Genomic DNA, 25,956 nt, shown 5'->3' with positions numbered 1-25,956 from the left:
TTGTTTCCAGTAGTTGATCAAGTTCTAATTTGTGTCAGCAGTTCTTTTCTCTACCAACAACAGGAAGTTCAGGATGAAGTAATTTGAGTCTTCTTTCTATGCAGGTTCTCCCCCCTTCCTTTAAAAATTCTGAGGGAGAAGGTTCCAAAATAGCTATTATTTCCCTCTGAAAAAAACACCCCAAAATTACCTGCTTTCTTACACTCCTTTAAATCTCTTCATAATGTAAATTTGCCTCTGCTTGGTCACTTTCCTCATTACTGTTTTAGCTCAAAGTTCCCAAAAGTATATTGCTCATAATTGTCTAATTTAGAGTGAGAGAGGATGCAAACCTCTTGTGGGATGAATTCATGGCAGTGTGCAAGCAAACTGCTGGGGGCTGGTTCTTTGGGCAAGATGCTTCACACAAGCACCAATGTTCTCAGGGCCTGCTCTGGCCTCTTGGGTGAAAGGGCAGGAGCAGCCAGGGAGAGGGAGGGTTCCTGCTGAGAAGAATAAAATCACATAGACTAGGCTTAGGTGCATCAGTCTCAGCCTTGAATATAATGGATGCAGAGAGTATTGGGAATGCCTGTTCTTAATGCAGAGAAAATTAAGGAATGGGAAACTATGCAAAATTCACTTTAATTTTTTTTATATAGTGACCAGTAACATCCTGTTCTTTGAGTTGCTGCTTGTGAGAGTTTGGGGTGTTTTTTAACTGGATGACTACACTTTTATTTAAATAAAAATTTCATTAACATTTATCAGCCTTTCAAATATTTTTATGAGCTCCTTGGAAACAGCAATACCTATCTCTTCCTGGAGACTGTCTTTAAAAACAAACCTATGTAGCAATACCCAAGTCCTTGCTTAGTTGTAATTTGACTAGTTCAAATTGAGATGTAACACATTGTCTTAGGTATTTTGATTCAAAAAGCAGCTGTGCTGTTTGAAACAAGTACATTCTGCTTAACAAGGAGTGAGAGAGATACCTTTATTATAAAAGAAGTAAATGTTTGGGGGTTTTTTGGTCAGAATTCAATTGTTAAATTTATTGATTTATTGTAATATTTTTATCAGTCTATTAATTTAACATCCTTAGATCTTGCAGTCTTTCCTAGCCTGTTATAAAACAACGTTGCTGTGCTCATTTGACCTCTTCTGTAATGCAGGTGCTGCAAGTGGTGATTTTTATGTGAGCTCATGTACTGTGGGATAATCATGTTCCAAGAGGGAGCTAGAGAGCTATGAAATAATAAACCCTCAGTTACTCTCTGTAACCCTCTGTTTCTCAGATGAATAAAAGTAACCTGCAAATGTTTTTCCCATTTCAACTTTGTTTTTCAGGTGTCTATTGATGGAAATGACAGTGTTAGTAGCACAGGAATTATAGGTGAAAATGAACAAGATAAAAAAATGCAGGTATGTACTTAACACAAAATAATTAAATATATAATTTTTTTCTGCCCACCTAGGTGCATGTTAGGGAGTCCTGTAGCCATGAACTAGGGTTTGCTTCTACCCTTCAGAAGTTGTAGATTTCAAACTATACAGATAGTTTCTATTATCTCACTCAATACAAAATTCTGTCACAAGAATTTTAAAAGATCATCTAATTTCTAGAGGGTTTTCCTGTTAAAAGTTAATTAAAAATTATGTTGGCTTTCTAAGATTTTAAAGCTGAACTGAGTATTTCATCAATAAGAATGTAAGTATTTCAGAAGTTCTTTTCCAGAGAAGGAGCTGACTTTTGATAGTATTTGAAGCAGAAAAATGCTGTCCCAGTTGATACATTTCTTGTAGGAGAGGCCATTCCAGGCATAGGTCTGGAACTGTTCTCTCTTTAATTACTTATTTTGATTCCACTTGCCCTGTTAGGGTCCCTGACCTTGACAGCTGGTTTTATAAGTAATCAGTAGTTAAGAGTGTTGCTCCTAGAGAATGCTTAAAGAACAGAAAAATACTTCAATTTCTTCTTCTGGATATATATAGTTAGTGCATAGAAATGTAAAAACTTTTAAATATGAAAAGATTAATCTAAAAGTTCAAAGGGTAATGAAAAATACAGGTGCAACTTACTAAGTCTCAAGCTTTTTTCTCTGGGGTCCATAAAATTATGTAGCAAGAATGGTTCTTGGCATTATAATGTATTTTATTAAAGGAAAAGACAAAGAAAAATGCATTCTGGGCTTCAAATATGCTACTAAAATAATACTAAAACCTGTATATCCTCATGTTCATATGACAAAATAAAAAATGGAAAAGTCATTGCATTGAGAATGGGGTAAACCTTTTCTCCTCTTTGCTTCATTTAAGAAATAATGAAGGAGACAAGGAGGAAAAATGTTTTCTTCCAAGATCAAAATACATTATCTGTGAAAGGAATAATTACAGGCTCACTTCTTACAGTTAGCTCAATTTTTCTACTTTTAGTCTTTTACAAGTTAGATCCCACAATATTTAAAGCTGCAGACACTTCACTTTTGCCTATGTGGCATGACTGTGGAAGGAGAGAATAACTAATACTTGCTTTATTTACTGTATTGGGCCATGTTCCAGAAAATGAAATTAAGAAATTCAGAGAGTTTGCACACTTGTAGGTTGGAATAGGGAAACAACTCAAATGAAAGGCAAAATTCAAGGAAGAGTAAGATAAAACCTCTGTTGGTTTTACCTGAAGTAAGAGCCTATTAAGCAAAATTACCTGTAATCAGTACCTACCTAAATATTGATTTTGGCCTCAGCCCTGAAACTAACTGAACGTGGATGTGGTTTTGTCTTATACATATATGGCAACATATGGGCCATATGGAAATTTGCCAATCTTATGGAACATTATATGTTCCAAACAATACAAGATCTGATATTTCCAAAAGGTAATGAGGCTTAGTCTCAAATTCTGACCCTTATAAGGTGACTACAGTTGGCCTTCAGTTGAAGGGGCCCAAAGCTGTCAATTATGTATGAAAATAAATATCATTCTTATATCTTGATTTAAGTAGATACCTACTTGTAACTCATTATGTATTCATATGTATAAAGATATAATATATAAAATAGTCTCAGATGTAGGATTAAATAGGTGCATATTTATAAACTTTTTAAGTTCATAGGGAGCAGAACAGATGTCACACTGCTAAGGAGTCAGTCAGACTTGCACGTGGTTAGTTAGATGTTTCAGCAAAGAAATAAAGCATAAAACCTCTTTGTGATTTCTGCATGAGAAAACAAAAGACCTTGTGTGCCCAAATGGGTGTATCACTATTTCCTTTCAAACCTGTCATACCCATCTGTTCATAATACACACTTTGGTTATATGATTCTGCTTTTATATGTGCAGTAGAACAATCTGATACGAGATATTTGTTTTTCTCCTGTTTTACCTTTCTGAGCTCAGGATGCATTTGTGATCTCTGAAAAATAGGGGAGTTTAAATTCTATTTATTTATTCATTCTGTTTAAAAGTATTTGAAATACACAATTCCTCTCAGCAAGTTCCACATTATTAGAAAGATGCTTCCTCCTCAGTTTTTGTTTCCATCTTAATACTGGTAAGATTATGGCTGGTTATTTCCTTGCAGATATCAGCACATTGTTGTTTGAATTGTTTTCATTTTCTTTTAAACTTTGGCATTCTTGAGCTTTATGGCAGAACTTAGCAGTATATACATATTTTTATATGCTGGAACAACAAAGAAATAGTAGTAGGTTTACTGAGGGGAAAAAAAAAATAGTGCTTCAGTGCAGGTGCTCAACCAAGCACATTCTTCATGACCCTTAATATAAGGAAGTGATTTCTGTGGTTCATGCTGTCATAGGTTAAAAAATAGTATCAGCAATGTGTTTCTTGATCCAGGAGGTTTTCTCTGTGGTTCCAGAAATGATTTTCTGAAGTGATGGAGTTGAAAATTTCAGCTGATTAAAAATTTTGTATTGAACTTTGCTCCTTTAGTCTTGAACAGTTTTGAGGTTACAGGTTATTCCATCCTCTCTGAAGAATCTGTAGGAAAGGTGTTAGCAGTCAAATTTGTGATTTCTCAAAGAATAAATAAAGGTCTCTGTGCTGTTGCAGGGCTGCAGTCTCCCTGGTGGGAGGGCTCAGATGAATGAAGTGCTGTGGTGATGGATCCAGGCTCTTTAAGGGCCTGGTGGGGAAGGAGAGCAGCAGGAGCTGTCTTTCCTATGGGAACAGCACAGGGTTTTTGGGATGGGACATGGCTCAGACCAATGTGGGTGCCGAGGTGGTGACTGTCTGCCACAAGGTCATGATGAGGAAGAAGATGAAGCCTTCTTCAGAAAACTGGAATGAGCCTTGTGTTCACAGGCCCACATCCTCAGTATGTGCCAGAAGGGCATCACAGCAGGGCACATGAGGAGCATTCTGGAGTTCAGGGATGGCAACAGGCAATCTAGAGCAGGTTACTGAGCAGCTGGCCAAGGGAGACACTTTGCAGTGTCTCAGTTGCCAAGAAGAATTAGTTTGGAATGTGAACATTGGGAACAGACTTCAGGAGTCTCCATCCTTAGAGATATTCAGAACCCATTTGGATATGGCTGTGAGCAATCTGCTGCAGCTGACACTATTGTATGCTGAGAGTACTGTCTCCTGATCCATCCTGTGAGATGTTCTTTTGACAGTTTGGAATAGAATTAGATGTGTAACAAAAGGGAGGTGATTTAAAAGGACAGACTGTATAAAATAGCCTCGATTGCTTTGCATAGAGTTGTGTGGAAGTGCTGATGTCTGGGCTTCTGCCTCTGTGCTCAGTCTATGAATGTTTCTTGCATGCCAGTGTATGAAGGAGCCTCTACAAGGGGTTTCAATTGCCTCCTGAAGCTGTGCTGTTTATTTTCCTCTTGTCATGCCAGAAGGGAGAGTAGAACCTGGCTCACAATGCTACAATTAGCTTGATCAAAATACATGCATGGCAGATCAAGTACAAAATGCTTTCCTTCATTTTCAAAAAGTGCTCATTCTAAGGACATTTAATTATTGTTTGGCCTTTCCATGAACTTATATTTGAAGGTGATCTGATTTATAACTAATTTCCCTTAGGAACAGATCTAGCACCTCAGATATAATGTAAGACTTGTCTACTAATTGGATCATTTTACCACTGTGCTTATATTTTGAATTATTTGCCTTTGTTATTTGACTCAATATTCAAGCTTTTAAATTTGCTAGGTACAAGTAAATCTGTTTTACTGTTTCCATCATGATTTTCAGTTATTTATTTTTAGTTTATTTGTTGAGGACTCAGAAATACATGGCAGAGCAAAAGCAAAGAGAAACAAAAGAAACTTGTCAGAATCAACTCTGGCTTGATAGCAAAATAAACTGTAACTTCTCTGATCCATTCTGGTTGTGGCTTTTATTAGTATGTGGTTGGGGTTTTTAATTTTTTTTTCTCTTTCACTTAAGATTGTCTTGCAAGGACATGGAACAAGAGTGACTGCCAAATCTCAACAGACTGGAGAGAAAGCCTTTCGCTGTGATTATGATGGCTGTGGAAAACTGTACACAACAGCTCACCATCTTAAGGTGATGAAATGTAAACTGTGCACTACTGCTTTATAGATATGATTTTTTTTTTAAGATTGTGTGGTTAAAGGTAATAGAAATTGAGAGAGAGCCAGTTGCAATGGGGCTGTTTTGTGAAATGTTTATTGAATTGATTTTATGGTAATTGGTGGTGCTCAGCTGAGTTTACTTGGTGTTCTGGGATCATGTTCAGCTGCTATATTGCCAGCACATTGAGATTGTTTCCACCAGCAGTATCACAGCAATTCTGGAATCCAATATTCAGTTTATCAACTTCACATGTATGCATGATCATGCAAAATTTCCACTTTCTGAAATATTTCACCGTCATAGTACAAAGTGAGACTTTTCAAAACTAATATTCAAAGTGAGAAGCTGGAACATCTTTTCTTCACAGATGGCAACTTCTTAATTCTGTTCCCTTTTTAAATTAAGTAAAGGAATTACTGAAATGGTAAATGGTTTGGGGCTGCTCACATTCCAGCTGAGGATGGCACAATCCTTGCTGATGAGGTAATCTCCTCACAGTGCTGCTTTGTCTCTGACTGCAGGAGTCAGTGAGGGGTTGGCTTTATGAGTCACTTGCTAAAGTCATATCCTTGCTGTAGAGGTTTCATGCAATAGAGGAGCATCATTGGAAGCATTCAGTGGAGTCAAAAATCAGAGAGTGGCCTCTGAGGCATATTTGCCTCCTGTCTTTAATGTAGTGCATGATGGCAACTCTGCATGTATTTACAGAAGTGTTTTGTGCCAAACTGACTGGCAGGATCAGGTTAGACCTTGGAAAGAGACATCTTTAGTTTTAGGGAAAATGCTGTTACCATATTTCATTATTTTTCATCACTGGTACAAACAGATGCTTCAATGTGAATCTTAGTAAGACAAATAAAATATGTTGGCTTTGAGAATGAACTGTTTCTGTGCTGAAGTAACCAGATACGACATTTCATTAAGTCACTGTATTGGATGTCAACAGGTGCATGAAAGGTCTCACACAGGAGACAGACCATACCAATGTGAACATCCTGGATGTGGCAAAGCCTTTGCAACAGGTAATCTTTTGCAGACTAGCTCCTCCTGCTTGTTAGTGTTTGTCTGTGAATAAAGAAAGATTTTAATATTGCCTTTTTTAACTGCTAAGTTGGTTGGGACAATTGAAGAAAAAATGCATTTTTTCAGCTACTGAAATTCAGGTTCATTTTCTAAAATGGCTGTTTCAGGCTTCTTTAGTCATTATCTCTTCGGGGAAATGTAAATCTTGGTTAAATGCTCATTGCAAAATAATTTATAGAGGGCCTGATCCAAAGTTCAGAGTGGTAGAGTTTCTGATGATGATAAGTTCCTAAAAGTAATCTTAATGAGTGTCTATGACTGCTCTTGGTTAGCACCTGTATATGTGATTTTACTGCTGACTTCATTTGTGGTTATTGCTTTTCCTATGAGCATATAATTAAATGTCATTTTGATGACAGTAGTGGGAAGAGATAAAAACTAGATGGAATCCATCAATGGCTTCCTCAGAAGGCAGAATAAATATTTTTTCACATTATAATAATTGCAGTTTATCCTTTTGAAGGGAAGAAGCAACATTATGGAAATGTATTTTCTTCAAAAAGAGAATCAAAGAATTTCTAAAATGTCATCCAGAGTTCTGCTGCTAAGAATGAAAGAGTAACTTTGAGTCAGCAGTGTTCCTGATGGGCATGGCAAGCAGAGCTTTTGCTGGGGGTGGTTTATGGTGCCCTGACTGTGCTCATGCTGTGGTGCCATCCTTTCTGGTCCCAGGGTACGGGCTGAAGAGCCACGTGCGAACACACACGGGTGAGAAGCCCTACCGGTGCACAGAGGAGAACTGCACCAAATCCTTCAAGACTTCTGGAGACCTGCAGAAGCACATCCGCACCCACACAGGTACTGCCAGCACACACTCCTTTTCTGCTCATTCACCTGGGTGGATTTTTAGTTTTTTCTCTCTCCTCATTCTGTGACTTTATACTGACAAAATCAGCCTGTGTATATTCTCTTTCTGAAGCCCGGTGAGCTCATTTACTGCAAGTCCAGCATGCTTTGCTTGGAAAAAGTGCTTAAGCATTCACACTGCTATTGCAAATGCACTAACTTTTAGCAGTGCATCACTTACATTATCACTGAGTCTCATTGCCTTTACAGTTTCATCTGCAGCTAACAGAACAATGAACTTTTCCTCAGTAATCTGCCTTTTAGAAATGGCTTCAGTGCTCCTCAGTTTTGGTGCTTTAATATAACTCACATGCCAGCTTCACGAAGGTTGATATTCTGAGCTTGTTATCCTCATTTCCCATCTCTTCTTCCAGCTGAAAAACAAAAATATTATAGAAAACCATTACTAGAACTTGCGAAAGCACAAAAAAAAAAAATCTTACATTATGTCTAAAAACAGTAAATTGAAAGCCAAACCACAAATTCTAGACAGCACACACTGCACTTTGCAAAACTCTGTGGGTGCACACACGTGTAAACAAGTTTGTACAATGTCTTCTTTGTGCCTGTGATCTTCCAAAAGAAAAAAAAAAAAGAAAAACAACCCTTAAATGTAGGAAGAACAATCTATCATTTTCTAACTTATTCCATTGAATAAATGTATGTCTCTGGTAGAACACTGACAAGCTTTTCCAGTGCACTGTTTGAATCTGAGTCAAGAAGAAAAAAACAAAATAAATAGGGGTTTGGATTTTTTTCAAATTAAAAATACTAATAATATGGAGGGGTGGGATGTAAATATAGGCAATAAAAATTGTAAAAACTCAGAATTACATTAAGATATTTCTGCTTTTTTGGACTTCCATACACAAAAAGATTCTGTTGGGATTAGAGCTGTCTTGATTTTTAAACATCAGGGTGAACACATATCTCAGTTCTAGAAGAGAACTGTTGATATGCACTGCATCAAGTACAGACTATAAACTGAAAAGTTTTTATAGCATGGACAATTTTATTAGCTGTGGACTGTTTTCTTTCCTTTATTGTGGCCACAGAAGGTGTGTGGTAATTTAATCTCTGTTTAACAATTGAGACAAAAGATTTGAGCCAGCCCTATGTAACCTACCCACCTGAACAGTATTAATAATAGCTTGATAATCTCCCAGCAGACCAGGGGCCAGAGGTGTCTTATTTGAGGTTTGAGTGTTTTCAGGGTGCTGAATAAGGAGAGCAGAGTTGCAGCAGCTGCTTCGTGCAGGTGGATGGAGCAGTGTGTGCTGATGCCTTGGGCAGGCTGCAGCAGGGCACCCGGGGAGGCAGGTCCGGGTTCTGCCATGGCTGTGAAACCTTTCCCCTCCTTTAGCAGGGACATCAGGGCAGTGCTTGCTTCCTTTTCTGCCTGTTTTAATCACAGGTGGCTTTTCCCCCTCTGTCAGTAGAGTCAAGTCTCGCTTTCAGTGCCATCAGATGCTTGCCCCGGCTTTCTCCATGACTCAGACACACAGCCCTGGGATCAGAAAACTGCTGTGGATGGTACCTCGTGCTGCAGTGGGGTAGAGCTTCAAGGCTTTGCATTTCTAGAGCTGGAATTCTCTGTCACCTGGAAACAGGTCGCTTTGCTAGGAAGGACATTAGAATTTGAAAAGGGCCCTTGAGGGACCGGTCTGGTGACATTCCTGCGGGCATTGTTGGAGAGCGATCTGTTGTGGTTTCCAGTGCAGGGTCTGTTGCTGGGAGGGGTTGGCTCTGCTGCTTTCAGACGTGTTTGGGGTCCTGGCTGAAGCCGGGATTAGGGGAGCCATGGTAACACAACACTGAGGCTCACAGGGAGTACACACTGCCTTGCCAGGAAGCTGGAAAACCTTCCCAAAACAGCTGCCCCGAGGAGTGAATAGTAGTTTCCTCTGCCAAGGAGCGAACTGCTTTGGAGTTTCGTGGTATTACTGTCTATCAGGACTTGTTGTTTTGTTTTTCAGTACCTATTGTTGCTGTAGGGGTGTTCTGCTCTCTTGGTCTCAGATTCTGCTCTTTGGTAAGCAGCACAGTGTGTGGAATGTACTTGGCTGAAGAAGTGGGAAATTACACTAGAACAGCTTGTCAGTGACTCGGAAGTCTCCAAATTTAAACCTCTGTGCTCTCCTCCGTGTGCTTTGGTAGATCTGAAAGGTCAGGGTTATGGCAGTATTACTGGTTGGCCTTGTCTGCTATTCACAGTGAAATGCTTTGGTGCAGGGATGTAAGTTATTGTGCTTAAACTTGTATTACATGAAGAGACTTACTCTAAAAGAACCTGGTATTTGTGATTTGGTTTGGTCTGGAGTTTGCAACTTGAATTTCATGGCTGCTTCTCTATAGAAAGTTTATTCTTTTTTAAGGTTAAGTGCTTTCTATAACAAATTTTACTAATCCATCTTTATCCTGATTATATGTTGAATCATGAAGGTACTTTTTCATTAGAAGAATTAACAATTGTCAAAGGTCAATGGTATGATACACTTGATTTGGATCATATATATATATATATGAATTGGGGAGGTTGTTAAATAATATTAGATTATGGGCAGTGTGGAAGCTAATCCAAGCAACTGAGTCTGTTAAAGTATTAATCTAAGTGCTTCATAATTTAGCTTACAGCCTGCCTGAATTTTGTTAGTTTTGTCTCAACTAGAACACTCCACAGTGGCATGTTCATGGTGTTTCTGACTGAAGGTCTCAAAGATAAAATTAGGCAGCTTTAGGTTCCTACACTCAATTCTAAGCGTAACTTAGGAATTTCATTTTTATTTGTAACCCTTTCATATGTACCTTTTCTTGTCTTCTTTTTCAGGTGAAAGGCCTTTTAAGTGTCCCTTTGAAGGATGTGGCAGGTCATTCACAACATCTAATATTAGAAAGGTTCACATCAGGACACATACAGGCGAAAGGCCTTATTACTGTACAGAGCCAGGATGTGGGAGAGCTTTTGCCAGTGCAACTAATTATAAGAATCATGTGAGAATACACACAGGTACATGAGAGATTTATTGTATTTTGAAGTGGAATATTCTTGGGAGAGTGTGTAATTTTTGTTATCAGTGTTTGGTGGGTTAATTTGGTATAGTCATGTTTATATGACTTGGCTTGGTAATTCTGTTTGAGCCTCCTCTCCCCTCAGCTGAGGAAATTTAAGCAGTTAGATTTCCCACCTTGCTGTCAAGGCAGAATAATTTTGGTTTGGACACCAAGTTTGTTAAACGGACCTTGGGCTGAATCCTTATTATGACTCTGAAGCTTGCCTCCTTTGTGAGCTGTTTCTTAAAGAAATACCAGTAAAGGACAAGTCTGAGCTTAACTTTGGCTCACTGTTATGAGTCACCCTTTCATCCCAGCTGTATTTTACTTGCTGCTGGAACTGTGGTCAAAACTTCCTTTTTTATAGACTGATGTGAAAATACTTATCTAACTTGATTTTCAGAGTTAGTGAGCAGAAATGATAAGCACAAACTGAAGATTCTAAAATCTAGGAGCCAGTGATAGCCATATCAGCTTGGTAACATAATATATTTTATAGAAACACAGACAAGATTCATAGAGGGATGTTTTGTATCTCAGTTTATATTTTTAGTTTACAGAGTAATTTGGACACTTGTTTCATTGATTTTTAAATGGAAGATGTTTCTGTATGAAACCATAATTGTTTATACACATACTTCCTATGGATTTCCTCAGAGCTTTCAATACTCAAAATTGATGCTAGTCAATCAATATATCTGATCATCGAGGGAAACTATGGGGCTTCCAGTAATAAAAGAACAAAATTCTCAATACAGTGACAAACTGAAATTGCACCTCTCAGCCTGTATAATTCTGCCTTCATCAGAAGGATGTTTTAGATTGAATAATAGGCAGAAAAATGGGCCCAACTTGTACTAGCAGTAATTCTTAAAAATAGACAGTAAGATGCTGCATTGGTAAACTTTGTGAGGTTGAGCTTCTCTGTTGCCATTGAAATTAAAGTAGGGTTGGTAATAGAGGTTTGTCCCTAAATATAATTAACTGACAATTTTTTCCTGTGCATCCTGAATAAAGTTCTCTTTATACCTTTTATTTTGCTGTGCAGGGGAGAAGCCTTATGTCTGTACAGTTCCTGGCTGTGACAAACGTTTCACAGAGTATTCCAGTTTATACAAACATCATGTTGTACATACTCATTCCAAACCATACAACTGCAATCACTGTGGGAAGACCTACAAGCAGATCTCTACCCTTGCTATGCACAAACGGACAGCACACAACGACACAGAGCCCATTGAGGAAGAACAAGAGGCTTTCTTTGAGCCACCTCCAGGTTAGAATTGCAGCCTTTGAATCTCTAAATTGTAAAAAAAAAAAAAAAAAAAAAAAAATTAAAAAAATGGACTGGATGGTATTTAGCTGGGGGATTTTGAGCCAGCAAAATTAAAGCAAAAGTTGAAGTACTTAAAAAAGATATCGTAATTTCTCTGTAAGGCTTTTTAGGGTGGTAGGCAACTTTTAAACAGAAATTGCATGGTAATTGGCCAGTTAATAAACTCATTTATAGCAGTCATGTGGTTAAAAGAGAAATCTGAGTTGCAGTCTCAGCAAACCTGCTAAAAACATGAATGTGGGGAAGGGACCAGAGACACTCTAAACTGATTACAACTTACTGGACTTTTGTTAAGAGTTTTTCAAAGAGTGTGTGTGTGTGTGTGTGTATATATATATATGTATAATATGTATATTTATATATAACACCATGACTGGTTACAATATTTTGTGTGGGAGTAAAGGCTCTGCCTTAAGAAAAAACATCTCTTTTTGTAGCACAGTGATATGGGCTGGTTTTGCAGTGGTTTAGAGCAGTTTCTGTAAACTGTCCGAGAGGCAGAGATGAAAAGGAGCTGCTGTGCTGCAGTATTCCTCAGAGTATGCTGTTCATGGTATCATGAGTATTGAATCCTATGGTTATAAAGGATCAGACTGAAGGAAATACTGTGATAGGACAAACACTTGTAAAATTGTGATTTTTAAATGTGCCTGAAGATCGGAAATATCCACACAAACTGTTTTGGTTAGAAAAGTTGTTTTGCTGCATGTTCTTGGGAAATTGCACTGAATGCCTCAAACAGACTTGCTATAGCTTAATTCCTTCCTTTAAAGGAATGATAACATTTGTTTGCTGAGGTTAAACATTTATCAAGATAATGAACTGACTTAAATCTTCACACAAAGACATCGCTATGTTCTTCTGTATGTTTGTAAATTAATAACTTTAAAAAAAATCCAGTTGTGTTTGCATGAAGTTCCTCGCATGGAGAGGTTGACATTTAATGAATAAGTTAGAAATGTTTATCACATTTTAATATTTGCTTACAAACTAAACATATATGTAGTATTTATGTGTCTTTAGACTCATTGCTAGAAGATTGTATCCTATGTTCCCAAAATAAGACTTTCTGACTTGCTCCTGGTATCTTTCCTTCTTTTATTTTTCTCATCTTTTCCCTGAATTTTTCTGTTGGAGTGTTTAAAACCTTCAGACAAGACTGGTACTTAATCCTTGGTTTTGCTGTCCTGGGAGCATTTAGAGTATGTAAAGTATCTTCTTGCCTTCTTTCTATCCACTAGGTCAAGGTGAAGATGTGCTCAAAGGCTCCCAGATCACCTACGTGACAGGTGTGGAGGGAGAAGATGTCATTTCTGCACAGGTTGCTACAGTTACTCAGTCGGGATTAGGCCAGCAAGTAGCGCTAATATCCCAGGATGGAACCCAACATGTAAGTAACTACAGTGCTTAGGTGCTGACAAAACCGTGCTGGGAATTGAGGCACAGGTTTGTAGCTTCTGAAATCACATAGGATTCATTTGTGTTTTAACAACTGCTATAAATACAGCCTGTTTCTGACAATTCCCAGATAATGCTGTTAATATCTGACAGGCATCTTCACCGTCTTGTCTGCACACACTTTGGGGGGTTGAGGGGTGGGAAGTCTTTTCAGTCCAGGTGCTTCCTTTACAAGCAGTTTGGTTGGTAGTGTGCAGTTTCTAACATAAACTAAAGGATAAGGAATCCTTTGATACTGTTTTCCACTTGAACATTCCTATGGCTGTCTTTTTTTTTTAAGGTTTTCCATGGTTACATATCTTTAAGGATTTCATATGAAATTAATTTGGAAGGGGATTTCAGCACAACTCTCGATTCACTGTAGCAGTATATTGAAGCCTTTTGGGAAAAAGTTTGTATAACAGCTGGCAGGGCAGCTGAAATACCAGTAACATATGAAAGATATATCTGAATTCAGACTGAAATAAAATATCCAAGGGGCCTATTATATTGCCAGCTCTGTCCATTGCAGCAATATTAAGTAACTCTAAAATGAAGGCCTACAGAAGCCTTGACATAGAATTCTTACATTTAAATTATCTTTCAGCTTGACTTCAGTTCTGGGATTTATTACCTTGTAAATCAGACATCAAATTATATCTGATGCCCTAATGCATTTATACTGGGGACATCAGTAATTTATATAATTAATTTGTTATGGATTGTTTATTTGTGGCTTAAATTCTAAGCCCTCGTAGGGCTCTTTAGTATTGCCATCAAGATAAAAGTGTGTCAGGTGGTACAGCCTTGAATCCCATTGACCTCTGTGTAAGACACGTGCATAGATAATCTGTGGTGCTGTTATTTGGGGTACTCTCTGATTAACATGGAATTGTAGGCTCTGGGATTAAGTATGAGCCTCTTTCCGCTGCTGAGAGCCAAACTGTTTACAGAAAACAGGTAAGTGCATCTGGAAGGTCATGCTGTGAGGCAGGTGGAAGGAGGGCTCTGAGCTGAGCAGCAGTCTGCCCTGCCCTGGCTCAGGAGCTGCTGTGTGTTGCAGGTGAACATCTCCCAGGCAGACATGCAGGCCATTGGCAATACCATCACCATGGTGACACAGGACGGCACCACCATCACAGTCCCTGCCCACGACGCCGTCATCTCCTCGGCGGGAACGCACTCGGTGGCCATGGTCACTGCAGAGGGCACCGAGGGACAGCAGGTGAGGCACACACAGTCCTGCACACCTGGCCACAGCCCTTTGGGAGTGGGAACCAATGGGCCCCTGAGCCAGCACTGCTGGCATTGATTACATTTATCTCTGCACAGCAGTTTCCAGCACCTGGCCAGCACATTCCCCTTGTACGTGCCTGAGGTGTTCCACTCTAGTGCTGTACCTCAGCAGATGGTGGAATGTTTTAAAAACAAATGGGCACCCAGAAAAAAAATCTGAGGTACCACTCCAATGATTCATTTAGGTGTCTAAAATAAGATCTAGAAATGCCAAGCATTTTCCCCAAAGTCACATAGTAAATGAGTGGCAGAACTAAGTATAGAACTCAGTATGAACTGTAGTTTCATTGGTTAATATTATGGGACTGTAATTTATTTGGCAGATGGGAAACACTTGTGTAAGTATATATCTGTGGGTCGGTTTTTAATGTACAGATAAAACAGCTAAACTTTTTAGAACAAATATTATATTATCTTTAACTTAAAATGCATTCTACTATTCTAAAATTGCACCACATGAAGATGAAGATAGTTGTTAATCTCTGTGTAGATATTCACAGGTCTGTAGGTACATTTACTGCAGTCCTGAGGATGTTTATATTTTAAGAGCTGGTAGATCATTTGGAGAACACAATTATGCCAACTCTTCTTTTGCACAATACAATTATGCTCATGAGGAATCCCAGCTTTGAATGTAACTGTGAAGGCAGTGATGGCACGAGGTGAGGAGCAGGAACAGATCTGCCAGGCAGGTGATTCTGTCCCTTTGTCCTGAAGGTTGCAATTGTGGCCCAAGACTTAGCAGCATTTCACAGTGCCTCCTCAGAAATGGGACACCAGCAGCACGGACACCATCTAGTGACTACAGAAACTAGACCTGTGACATTGTTGGCTACATCCAATGGGACACAAATTGCAGTACAGGTAAGATGGGGATAGTCTGGTTTTCTGTTTGGTTTGTTTTGGTTTTTTTTTTTGAGTATTTCTTACTTCTAGAGCTAGAATCTATCTAGGCAAGTAATAAAATTATTTGAATAAACTTGGTTTCCCTGAAAAAAAATTGCCCACAAACATATGATCTCATATTTAAAATAATATTTAAGGTATCTAAATAGCATCTGATTTTCCAAATCTACTCGTAGACCTCTGAAAAGAGGGGAATGCTGGGGTAGGGCCGAACTTCAGGTGTCAACTGAGTTGTTCATGGACTCACAGGTGAAAAAATGCTTTTGTTCATCCTTCAGCTTTACATATAGGGTTGACACATATAAAGCCAAACTCTGAAGGATAAATTGCTATGAACTTATAAAATTAGCAGATTTGTTATTTGAACCTTGAAATGCTAATAGCAAAATAGTGCAAACAGTTATATAGAAAAATTAATAATTAGAAGTCTCTGGAAAGAGTGACCTTCTGTTATGTGCCTAACCAGCACAGTACAAGCAGCCTCTGTAAATAGTTCCTCACATTGTTCAAACACTGTCAGGAAAAGGTAATTTCTGGGTATGAAAGAGCTCTTAGGAGCTCAAATTGAAAGGAATAGTATTAATATCCTCAAGCAGAAACAAGAGATTGTTATTTTACCCTTTGTTAAATGAAACTTGCAAGTCAGATGCTGTTGAAAGTTGAGAAGCTCTGAATTGTGAACTCCTCTCTTTTGAGCTGAGTTGGCACTAATCAAAACTGCCTGTGAGAGAAACCAGGTCAGAAGGCAATTGTTTGCATGACAGCAAGAAAAAAGTAGCGTGCACCCTCAGCAGTGGGTCCTTTGAATGAAAGGAAAACAGGCACTCTCTGCACAAGCCCCTCTTCTGTTACCAGCTGTGGAACATTAACTTAAGTCCCTTTACATTCATTAAACTTAAAATACACAAATAGAAGAGAGAGAATTAAAAAATTAAAATATATTGATTAGTTCTGAGTGTTTGATTGGCTTTTCTTTTGTACTTTAATAGTAATGAATTAATCCATTTGAAGTACTTGTAAAGCCAGTAGCCAGTAGCCTGGCCAGTAGCATACTGAAGCCCTAATTAGGTGAAAACAGAGGTCTTGATTTTAGTGGATCCAGAATGTGATATGCAGTGACTGTGAAAATAACAAGAATTAGAATTGTCCCTTTAGGCCAAACAATTTGATTTTACCTTTCACACTCTCATGTGTTTCTCCTGAGCCAATAGGTAAAGGCCAGCTTTACATTTTTTGTAAGGTTGAGGTTGACTTCAGTGTTCCCATGAACATACTACAAAACTCCATGGATTCTTTCCCAAAATTGTGTCAAGTTGTCTTGTACTGTACACTTTTTCTATAAATTAATGTCATGTGGCATTCCAAAGAGCTGACTTTCTAGAGTCAGAGTTAAGAAAAATGAAAATGTTTGTTTGCTTTACCAGTGATGAAATGTAATGCAACAGCCACTGACTTCTGCAAGCCTTGTCTGAGCTTTGTAATATCTGCCAAGTAAAATATCACCTACTTTGTGGGTCATGAAGTGTTTATCATGCAGCAGTTCTTTGAAGCACATGTATTTGGTAGTTACATAGAAACCCAGTGTAATCCCCTATCAGCAGCTATCTTAATTGTCATGCTGATTAGATAGCTGCTGGTATATTATATTACCCAGGTGAGGTGTGACAATACTGATCACACTCATTTAGGCTGAATATTGTTTGATATCCAGATCTGTGCTTTCAGATCTTTTTTGATGCATTTATTATGCAAGTGTAACATTTTGGATTTCTTTCTGTTTAAATGTGTTTATTTCAGCTTGGAGAACAACAGTCTCTGGAAGAAGCCATTAGAATAGCCTCCAGAATACAGCAGGGAGAAACGCCAGGGATTGATGATTAACTTCTAAAACTGCTACCAGAACAATAGAGTGGAAGGTATTTTATTTTCAACCAACAAAGGTCCATGCCAGCAACAGCCCATAAAAACTTTGAAGTCCCCCACTCACTGATACTGTGTACACATTTTATGCAAGAGTGAAGAACATTTGCTAAGTTTTGTGTACATAACCCTTGGAATGGACTGACATCATCTACTTCCAACCGTTGCGTTCAGGAATATGGAATTAGGATTATATAGTAAACTTCCTTGTTATCCTTTCATCAGATTTCAGACTGGTCTACAAGCAAGTAAAAAATAGAAGTATTGGATTTAATTTTTCATGTCATGTACAAATAATGAAGGCATTACTGAAGATTTCAGCTGTTTAAGTAACCATTTCAGGAACCCTTACAAGTAATAAAGGCAACAAAGCCTTTTGAAATTGCATTCCATTAATGGAAAAGTCTTGGATTTTGAGCCTACTACTGTAAATCTTCGTATTTTGATTTGTTTCATACGGATTTGAATACTCTTTAGATTATCTGCCCGATCTCATTCATTGTAAATACGGACCGTTAATGCTGGAAGTGCTAATTATATTATCTTTAAATTGGATTATGTACAAAGAACTGGTTGTTCCATATTAAAGAAAGTAAATCTAATGATTTTGTTTCTTTACATATTTTACTTAAGATGTTACTCTCAAATTATTATGCAATAAAATATAGCAAGATTGTATTGTTTAGATAGGATGATATTGTCGTGTGACGTATTGTTTTACTTCTTACTGAGACTGAAGTTCAAATTATTTATTTACGGCCTTGTATAAATTTTTCCAAAGTTTATTTATCATAAACTTAATTTTTTGACATTAATTTTGATCGTAATCCACTGTAGTGTATTAAGCAAATACTGGTAATAGTTATTTCAGACATTCTAAAACACTACAGGAGTGATTTTTCACTAAAAGGTGAAGTTACCCACTTTCAAGAGAACTTTTTTCAAATGGTGCATTTGCAGCAAAAGTACAAGTACTAAATAGTCTATTTTCAACAGTTCTGAGTGCCTGCTGCTACGATTCAGTACCTAGAATGTGCTGATAATCAGTGCTTTTGAAAATCAGGACACAAGTTACTAGAAAAAAGGGATTAATGATGATGTAAGTACAATGCTCTTCTCCAGCTATCATTCTGTAAAGGAAAAAGTCCATTGTAGATATGTCGATACACACAGCAAAATGTACTTTCAATTTTTTTATATGAAGAAGTGTTTTTACTCTTGTCTTGTTAGCAAGCTGGTTAAGCAAGTTAAAATTTTTTGGCTTCCTGAAAGATTCAGTGCTCATTTTAGATTAGTGTCAAGAGCACTTCTGAAACTGAAGCCTCACCTTTTGCCTTCTCAAGGGGAAGGACTGAACAGCCTCTGGACAAAAATCTTTACTAAGGAATCCCAAGTATTGTGAGGTGCACATCCTACATGAAAAAATAAAGTCCAGAACTAAGTACCTTGAGGTATTTGACCTCAGAAAGGCCAAGTTTCAATAGAATGAGCCAATTTATTGTGAATTACTGTATCAGTGTGGGTTGCAACCTTCTATGTTTTCTACACAGAAGCTGTAAAGTGCAGTGAGAGAATACAGTACTGTGGGATAGATGGGGACAAAGCAAAGGCTATTCTCTGCATAAATTACAAAGTAAAACTTGAAATATTTAGGTTGTCTGTAACTTTTGTATAGGATTGAGGTTGCTTGCTCACTTAGGTGCCAGTTTTCCTGAAATGTTGTAAATCTTGATATCCCATGGAGATAAATGTACTATGCAAGGAGGATTAATTGCCTGTCAACTAGATCAGTTTCTTAGTACTTATCACCTTTTAGAAATTAAAGTTGTATCATTTGACGTGAATGTTCAAGGTTTTTTTTTTTTTTCTTAAATTTTATTGCTAATAGTTTCTGGAAACAGTAGCTGGAAAGGTGGATTTGACTTAACAAAGAAGTAACTTCAGTTCTTACTTCTTCCGATTTCCCAGGACATTTCCTGACCACTGTACAAATGTGAGTATTCTTTCTCTTTCATACAAGTTGGTTTGCTGCAAGGTGTTCATTCAGAAAAACTGTAGTATTTTTAAAATTACTTCTGTGACTCTTACCTTACCAGTTACTCTTGCAAAACTCCCAGGTCAAAGGTGGTGCTTCCATGTTTTGCTAGCTACCTCTACAAAGGAAAACTTACTGAATAAATAAGGTAGATTGACTTAGACTGCTTGGTGTTTAAAGAGAAGCTGAGGTAATTGTGTGCCTTAGCTGCAAGGTCTGCCTTCAGCCAGGAGTGGAAGGAGCTGTTTTGGTTGTTGATGCTGCATGTTGGCATTGGAAGGTCCTGTAGTGGAGTTTAGACAGGACGAGATCGGGTTAGAAAAGTAGGAAAATTGGCAAAAAGAATTTCAGGGAGAGGAAGAAAATAAAATGCCAGGACTGGGTGTTTGGCAGTAGAAATCTATGTTTTACCCACGGATTCTACCCCTCTCTTGCAAATTGTCTCAAAAGGAATGCTTTGGCACACTAGAAAGAAGTAGCTTTTAAAAGGTGAACCCTGTAAAATAAATCAGCTCAGGATATCACTGCCTCTTACAGACTGACTCCCACTTTTGCAGTCACGATTTTTCTCTTCTATTTCAATTCTGGGCCCATACCCATTCTCCCCATAAAGGAGTAAGCCCGAAGTCTTTCCAGACTTCGAAGTCATCTCTTCCCCGTTAAGTATTTCCCCGGTTTTTCCCTACGGTGGGCTTTGCTTTACTGTAGTAAAGTAGTGCTATCTTCTGATAGTAAAAGAGGTGATTATTTTCAGTGCTCCAGGCTGATGACCTCTTGTGCCAGACACACTGCATAACAACAGGATGGCTTTTACCCTAAAGGGCTAATGGTTTTCATAGGAGTAAATCCTGCTGTAAACAGCCTCATCCCGGCCGGTGTGATGAACCCAGCTCAGCTGACCGATACCGCCGATCCCGGGTGTGAGACAGCACGTGGTGTCTGCTCAGCCCAAGGGCAGCAGGCTGAGCTGGGAAGGCTGAGCCTCCTGAGCTCTGCTCCAGCTCCTGGCCCTGCTCACCCTCACATACTGATGCCATTTGTCCATGGCTGCTCTGCTTTCTGCCACGATTGTGCTGGAGCAGAGAAATCCTTCTGCGCTGCTGTGCTCTCTCCAAGGACAAGGAGCCATTTAATCGGCATTTAGCCACCAAGGAAAGATGGTGTGGAGTAAGGATCTGATCGAAAATGTTTCTGAACCTGGCAACTCCAGCTCTAGAGCTGCCGAGATTTGTCTGACTCTACACCTTACCAAGATGCAGAAGTGCCCTATAACAAACCTATTCTGTTCACTCTGAGTTAGTCATTGAATGAAAACAAATTTTCTGTGTAATTTTCAAACAGCACAGGTGAAATGTCATTAATATTTGGGTGGCATGCAAACTTATTTTCTTAAGCAGTAAGGTTTTGAGAGACTGGAAATGACAGGTAGCTTGTGTCCTATTCAGTTATTAACATAGAGTTAAAACAAAGCCTTAAAAGATGTATTTATTCAGCATGAATCGTTTTTGTCTTGAAAAAACGGAAATTGCCTTGTCTTTGCAGATGCATAAAAATCAAACTCCAGCCCCTTGTTTATAATAAAGTACTCCTACATTATTTGCAAAGTATATATTTGAACAACATTTTCCCAAAATTATTCTGTGCTCTATGGATAAAAACCTTCTAAAGCATAGACACCTACCACAACAAAACAAAAATCAAGAGCCATTTTCAGTTCTTTTGTTGGAGGTAGTAAACTGCACTCAAACTGAGGCAGAGAAGCCAGCATTTTTCCTTGTTATGTGTATTGTAAAATGCCCCATCAGTTTGGCATTCCTTTGATTCTATTTTTCATTCTGCTGGTGAAGTTCACTTGGCCAGAGGAAAATCTAACAATCTCATTAGGCCATCACCATTAGCACTAAGTGGCTGACACCTCACCCTATCAGGAACAGGGTGATACCAGACTTTCTAACTCAGGGTTATATTCAAAGCAGACTTCAATTATCCCAATAAACATAACAAGGCTATATTAATTATCCTAATAAACATAGAAGCCTGTATCAGCAAGTGAGCCCTTGGTCCAACACAGTCTGTGTATTTATCTCTGCTGGAAATGTGATCCCCTTAAATCCAATCCATCTCAGGTTCTGAAACAGTAAGAGATTTTTCTTTGGATTATTACTTTCTGTTTAATTATTTGCAGCATTTTGCTCACAGGAATGACAAACCATTTACACTTTCAGGGCACAAGTAACTGTGTGAAACTTCTCCTGTAAGTAAAAAGTATCTTATGTGGTTGTCTAAACCCCCAGTGTTTTACCCTTTCTTTGGTTTAAATCCATCATCAGCCTTTAGGCTGACTGTCTGCTGCTTTTTGCTTTTTTTTTCAAGAGACTTATAGACTCTCCATCGTGTTACTGATTGGTTCTGTAGAATTTGCTGAGTGGTTCCTGAACAGGCATCTTGGGCAAGATGAGGGAAAGAGGCTGACTTCCCAACATCTGGCAGGTCTGCTGGCACAACAGAAACACTCCCCACAGGGATGTAAAAACCTCCTCGAGACACAACAATGGTCCAAAGCTACATCTCCAGTGGGGTTTTTGCCTTGGTGTAGGGCTAATTCAGATTTGAATATAGGTTGTAATGACTGTAAAATCAGAAACTGCAAAAATGGTTTGTGGGACAGATGGGATTAGCTGCTTTTTCTTTTTAAACAGGTATATTCAAGACAGTTAAGAGGTGGATTTTTTAAAAATCTTTTTATCTGTATACCTAAAAATGTTTGTAAAATGTCTTACCTTAAATGGTGCACATAAGAGATTGTTAAAAGAAGAGTAGTAGATTTGAAAAAAGGCACAGTAGCTCTTTTATGGTTGTGCATGTTCCTTGAAGGAGAAAAAGGAAACAGGTTAGGGATAGAGGTAATTTAGTAGTGTAGTGACTACTTAGTTTCTCTGCATTAGATATTGTGAGGTTTTTAATTACTAGTACAAAATCTTTCTATTTTGATAACTGTAATTTGGCCTCAACAGAGGAATGGGATATTCTAATAGTACCTGTTTCAGTCATGTCAATTATTCTATCTCTTCCACTTTTCAGATGTTTTGGAGAAAATTTCTTACCTGAATACAACTCTCAGATTGTTTTGCCATTTTTTTGTTAAGCGGATTTCAAGTGTTAAGAGGAAGACTTACAAGCAAAAAAGGGAGCCACTGAAAACTGTCATGAGTGTGTGCTCTCATAGTCAGAGAATTACTGAGTTGTATGTGACTGCTTGGCACAACCTGTACTTTTAACTTCTGAGTACCTTCAGATCTTCCCTGAAATTCTGAGATTTTTGATCCTGAAGCTCTTCTTTACTTTGTAGAAACCATGGTGCTGTCAAATTCCACTTTCTATTCTCTACCTTGTTCTGTTGCTGTTATTATTTAGAATTTCTAGGTGAATAAATCCCTGAGAAATGTCCTCTCTGCCTGCAGACTATAGACAAAAAAGAGCACAAGGACTGGCAGCATCAGCTATTGGCATGTCTTTGGATATACAAAGTCCATTTTTGATGGGAAACTCCTTTAACTCTGGACCTTGTAATTGAAGAGAAAGAGGTTGCCAGCTAACAGCAGCTGTTAGCAGCACAACCCCAGATAAAATAATCTTTAAACTGCTCACCTTTAGGCTGCCAGTGGCCCAGACACAACATCTCCCAGTTGGCACATTCCCACTGGGACTGGTGTCCCTGTATATGCCAAGTCTGGTGTGAACACTGGAATGCCATTGCTGGCACTGGTGATAAGCACACTGGTCCCTGGGTACCTGCTGAAAGCCAAGATAAAAGCTGGGAAAACAGCAAAGATCTCTCTGCTCTCAGTTCTTCACCAACGGCCTTGGCACAGGTGGCTGTAGTGTTTCTGTTCTTCATAAAAGCAACTTGACCTTCTTCCCCTTCTGCTCTTTCACTCCATTTGCACCTCTCACGGTAAGGTGAACTCTCATAATGAGGTGAATTGTGCTAGCTGATGTAGAATGGGTTTCAGCCAGACTTTGGCAGAACTCTTCCACTTGGATGGAAGTGGTTTTGCAGGATTCCGGATGAGCTTGCAAGTGCAGGAATCCTGACAAGATGGCAATGCCACTTCTCTGGCAGTTCTGACAGCCAGACAAATTGGCCATTGTTCTACTTCTTCCCCATTCATCATTATTTGACTTCCCCTGCTTCCCACAAAAGTTGGAAACAATAGTTCCCTTGAGCTTGAAAACTCCTAGTTAAAAGCAGCTGTTTGCCTGTGAGTGTGTGCTGCTCCAGATAAACATTTCTAGTAGCAAAATCTTCAGTGCACTTTCAAAACAAGTATTATAAAAATGAAAAGAAGCCAATTTTGCAAATGTATATCCTGAAAACCATTAAACCACTCAAATTTGTAGAAATATCAGTCAGGCACTGCCTAGACATCAGTTTGTGTGCTGTTACATCTACTGGAAGAACCAGGGCTTGAGTCTGCAAGATCTGTAGCAGTACAAAGGTGCACTTTAATCAGCTTCAGAGAATTTGGGATGATTTGGCTGGGAGAGTGTGGCACAGTGGAAGCCTGCAGAGCTCCTCCTCACTCAGCTTCCTCCTCCTGTGGTGATGTCCACTGCTCAAGTGCTCTCTGGGAGGGAATTGGCTCCGTGGGGCTCTTTATGCTGCTCCTAGGGCTCCTCGTGCTAATTACAGGTGTCACAGGGGACAGTCATCTCTAAAACACAACTGTTCATGGTCCTGTCAGACTGCAGCAAAGAGAACTCTGACACAGCAGCTGTGCATTTTGTTAGCTACATCTTTATTCAGTACTTCCCTCTCTTAATTGCTTTCAGATTGGAAATAAACTTTCTTTTAAAATCAGTGTGTTTCTGTTGTTTCCTTATTTCTCTGCTCTTTTTTTTCTTTCCTGTCTTCTCTTCAGAAATCCTTTCTTCTCTGTACAAACTCTGAGTTGTTCCACTTGATTTTGTCCCACTAAACTGTTCCAGCAATTAGTAATTAATTGGTTAAACTCAATTATAACAAGGCTTCTGAACTTCAGTTTGTCACTTGCTGTCACCAAATACCTGTGTCTGTAAACTCCAGAAAGTGTGAGTTAAATTAGGTTGAGTTTGGGAAGGAAATTGCAAGTTTTGACATTACAGGGGGAGGCCTTTATTGAAAGCTTACAGTCTAAACTTTTTCAAAGAAAAGGAAACTTCATATGTGACTGAAGCAAGCCACAGAGAGTGGCTAGGAAGTTTTGAGTCATTTTATAAGAATTGCTTTGCATCTCCTTCTGTGGGTTTTGAATGGAGAAAGGTGGTGAAGATTCTATTTTTAAATAGTCTTCTCTTACAACATCTGTTCTAAAACTTGAATGCTTCAGTTAGTACTTGCTATACAGGACATCTCATTTTTAAAAATGAGTATTTTTAATGGAATGTTATTGTGGTTCTAAATTATTTCACACCAAGTGCATTTTTACTTGGCTTGATGTAGCCTTATCTCTGTTCCATTTTCATAGGTTATGTTGGCTACTTTCAGTTTTCTGAAATCTGTTTTCAGTTTTCTCCAAAATGCAAATCTCAAAACGTGTGTTCCTGTGGCTCTTCACAGCTTATCCTAAAGCCAGGACAGCTCTCTGCAAAGACACAGGTATTTTCAGACAGAAGAGGCTGAAGAAGGAGCAATGGCCAGAAGTGGACATTGCAGTGGGCCCGCGGTTCTGGTCCCGCAGGAGTGAGCCACGGGCGGCACACGAGGCAGCGCTGCCTCCAGAGCATCCAGCGCGCTCAGCCCCGGGGGGAACCCTCTGCTCTGTGCCTGAGAGCCTGCGGCAGCACGGGCTGCCCTGGGGATCCTCGGGGCCTGTGGCTGGGGAAACCGCTATTTTCCACGTGCTTTCTTACCCAAGGGCTCGTCTAAAGGCGATTTGTTCAGATGAGAGGGACAGGTTTATTGGTTGGGTGTGCCCAGAGAGAAAACGAAGCCAAGGGGCGGAGTGGTGGCACCTGTAGGGGACACACCTGCTGAGCAGCACCCGCGGCCCGTGGCTGTGCTGTGGGAGCGAGTCCGTCTGGAAGCGTCCCACGGCGAACAGCCGGGCTGCGCTGGGCTGCGGCGCTGCCCTTCAGACCACGTGCAGCGAGCGCTGGGATCACAGACACGCCTGGCTGCCTTAATAAAGGGAAAAGGCGTCTTTAACTGCCGCACCAGGCGCTGTTACTATCATCGTTGTTACGCTGACCCGATCGCCGGCCGCGGGCAGTTCCCGCCGCCCGGGCGGGGCCGCCCCGGGGCTAAAATGGCGGCGGGCGCGCGCCTCACGGGCGGACACGTCCGCGCGGCCGCCTGGGGGCGGGGCCCCGCCCGGCCCGGCCCCGCCGCTCGCGCCAAAGCGGCCCCGCCCCCGCGCGCCGTGTTTTCAAACCCGGTGGGCGGGCGCGATTGGCCGGCGTGCGCCGCACGTGACCAACGGTCGCGGGAAAGCCGCGGAGTCCGAACGGCGC

At 39.5% G+C, this 25,956-nt stretch overlaps 1 protein-coding gene and 1 long non-coding RNA gene across 8 annotated transcripts in view; one reads left to right on the top strand and one right to left on the bottom strand.

Annotated features, from left to right (window-relative positions):
- Window positions 1-19,273, top strand: part of ZNF143 (zinc finger protein 143) — a 36,717-nt gene extending 17,444 nt beyond the window's left edge. For all 6 annotated transcript variants that reach the window (XM_056493857.1, XM_056493858.1, XM_056493852.1 and 3 more), the window contains 10 exons: window positions 1,330-1,404; window positions 5,405-5,524; window positions 6,501-6,576; window positions 7,310-7,435; window positions 10,311-10,490; window positions 11,583-11,810; window positions 13,112-13,260; window positions 14,371-14,532; window positions 15,321-15,467; window positions 17,307-19,273. In XM_056493857.1, the coding sequence (XP_056349832.1) occupies window positions 1,330-1,404; window positions 5,405-5,524; window positions 6,501-6,576; window positions 7,310-7,435; window positions 10,311-10,490; window positions 11,583-11,810; window positions 13,112-13,260; window positions 14,371-14,532; window positions 15,321-15,467; window positions 17,307-17,390 (1,347 nt within the window). In that variant the 3' untranslated portion in view covers window positions 17,391-19,273. The remainder of the gene's footprint in view (window positions 1-1,329; window positions 1,405-5,404; window positions 5,525-6,500; window positions 6,577-7,309; window positions 7,436-10,310; window positions 10,491-11,582; window positions 11,811-13,111; window positions 13,261-14,370; window positions 14,533-15,320; window positions 15,468-17,306) is intronic.
- LOC130254390 (uncharacterized) lies at window positions 2,020-22,734 on the bottom strand. Of its 2 annotated transcripts, XR_008840701.1 has the most exons (3): window positions 22,245-22,734; window positions 7,794-7,857; window positions 2,020-3,982 (listed from the first exon to the last, which is right to left on the bottom strand). It is a non-coding gene; the product is annotated as an uncharacterized LOC130254390 (long non-coding RNA). The 2 variants fall into 2 exon arrangements; XR_008840700.1 differs by lacking the exon at window positions 2,020-3,982 and having other exon boundaries at window positions 7,793-7,857.
- Window positions 22,735-25,956: the final 3,222 nt, after the last annotated feature.

This window comes from Oenanthe melanoleuca, chromosome 5, assembly GCF_029582105.1.
Source record: "Oenanthe melanoleuca isolate GR-GAL-2019-014 chromosome 5, OMel1.0, whole genome shotgun sequence".
Classification (NCBI taxonomy): Eukaryota; Metazoa; Chordata; class Aves; order Passeriformes; family Muscicapidae; genus Oenanthe; species Oenanthe melanoleuca.
The sequence above is the reverse complement of the archived record's forward strand: the minus strand, read 5'-3'. Positions and strand labels throughout refer to the sequence as shown.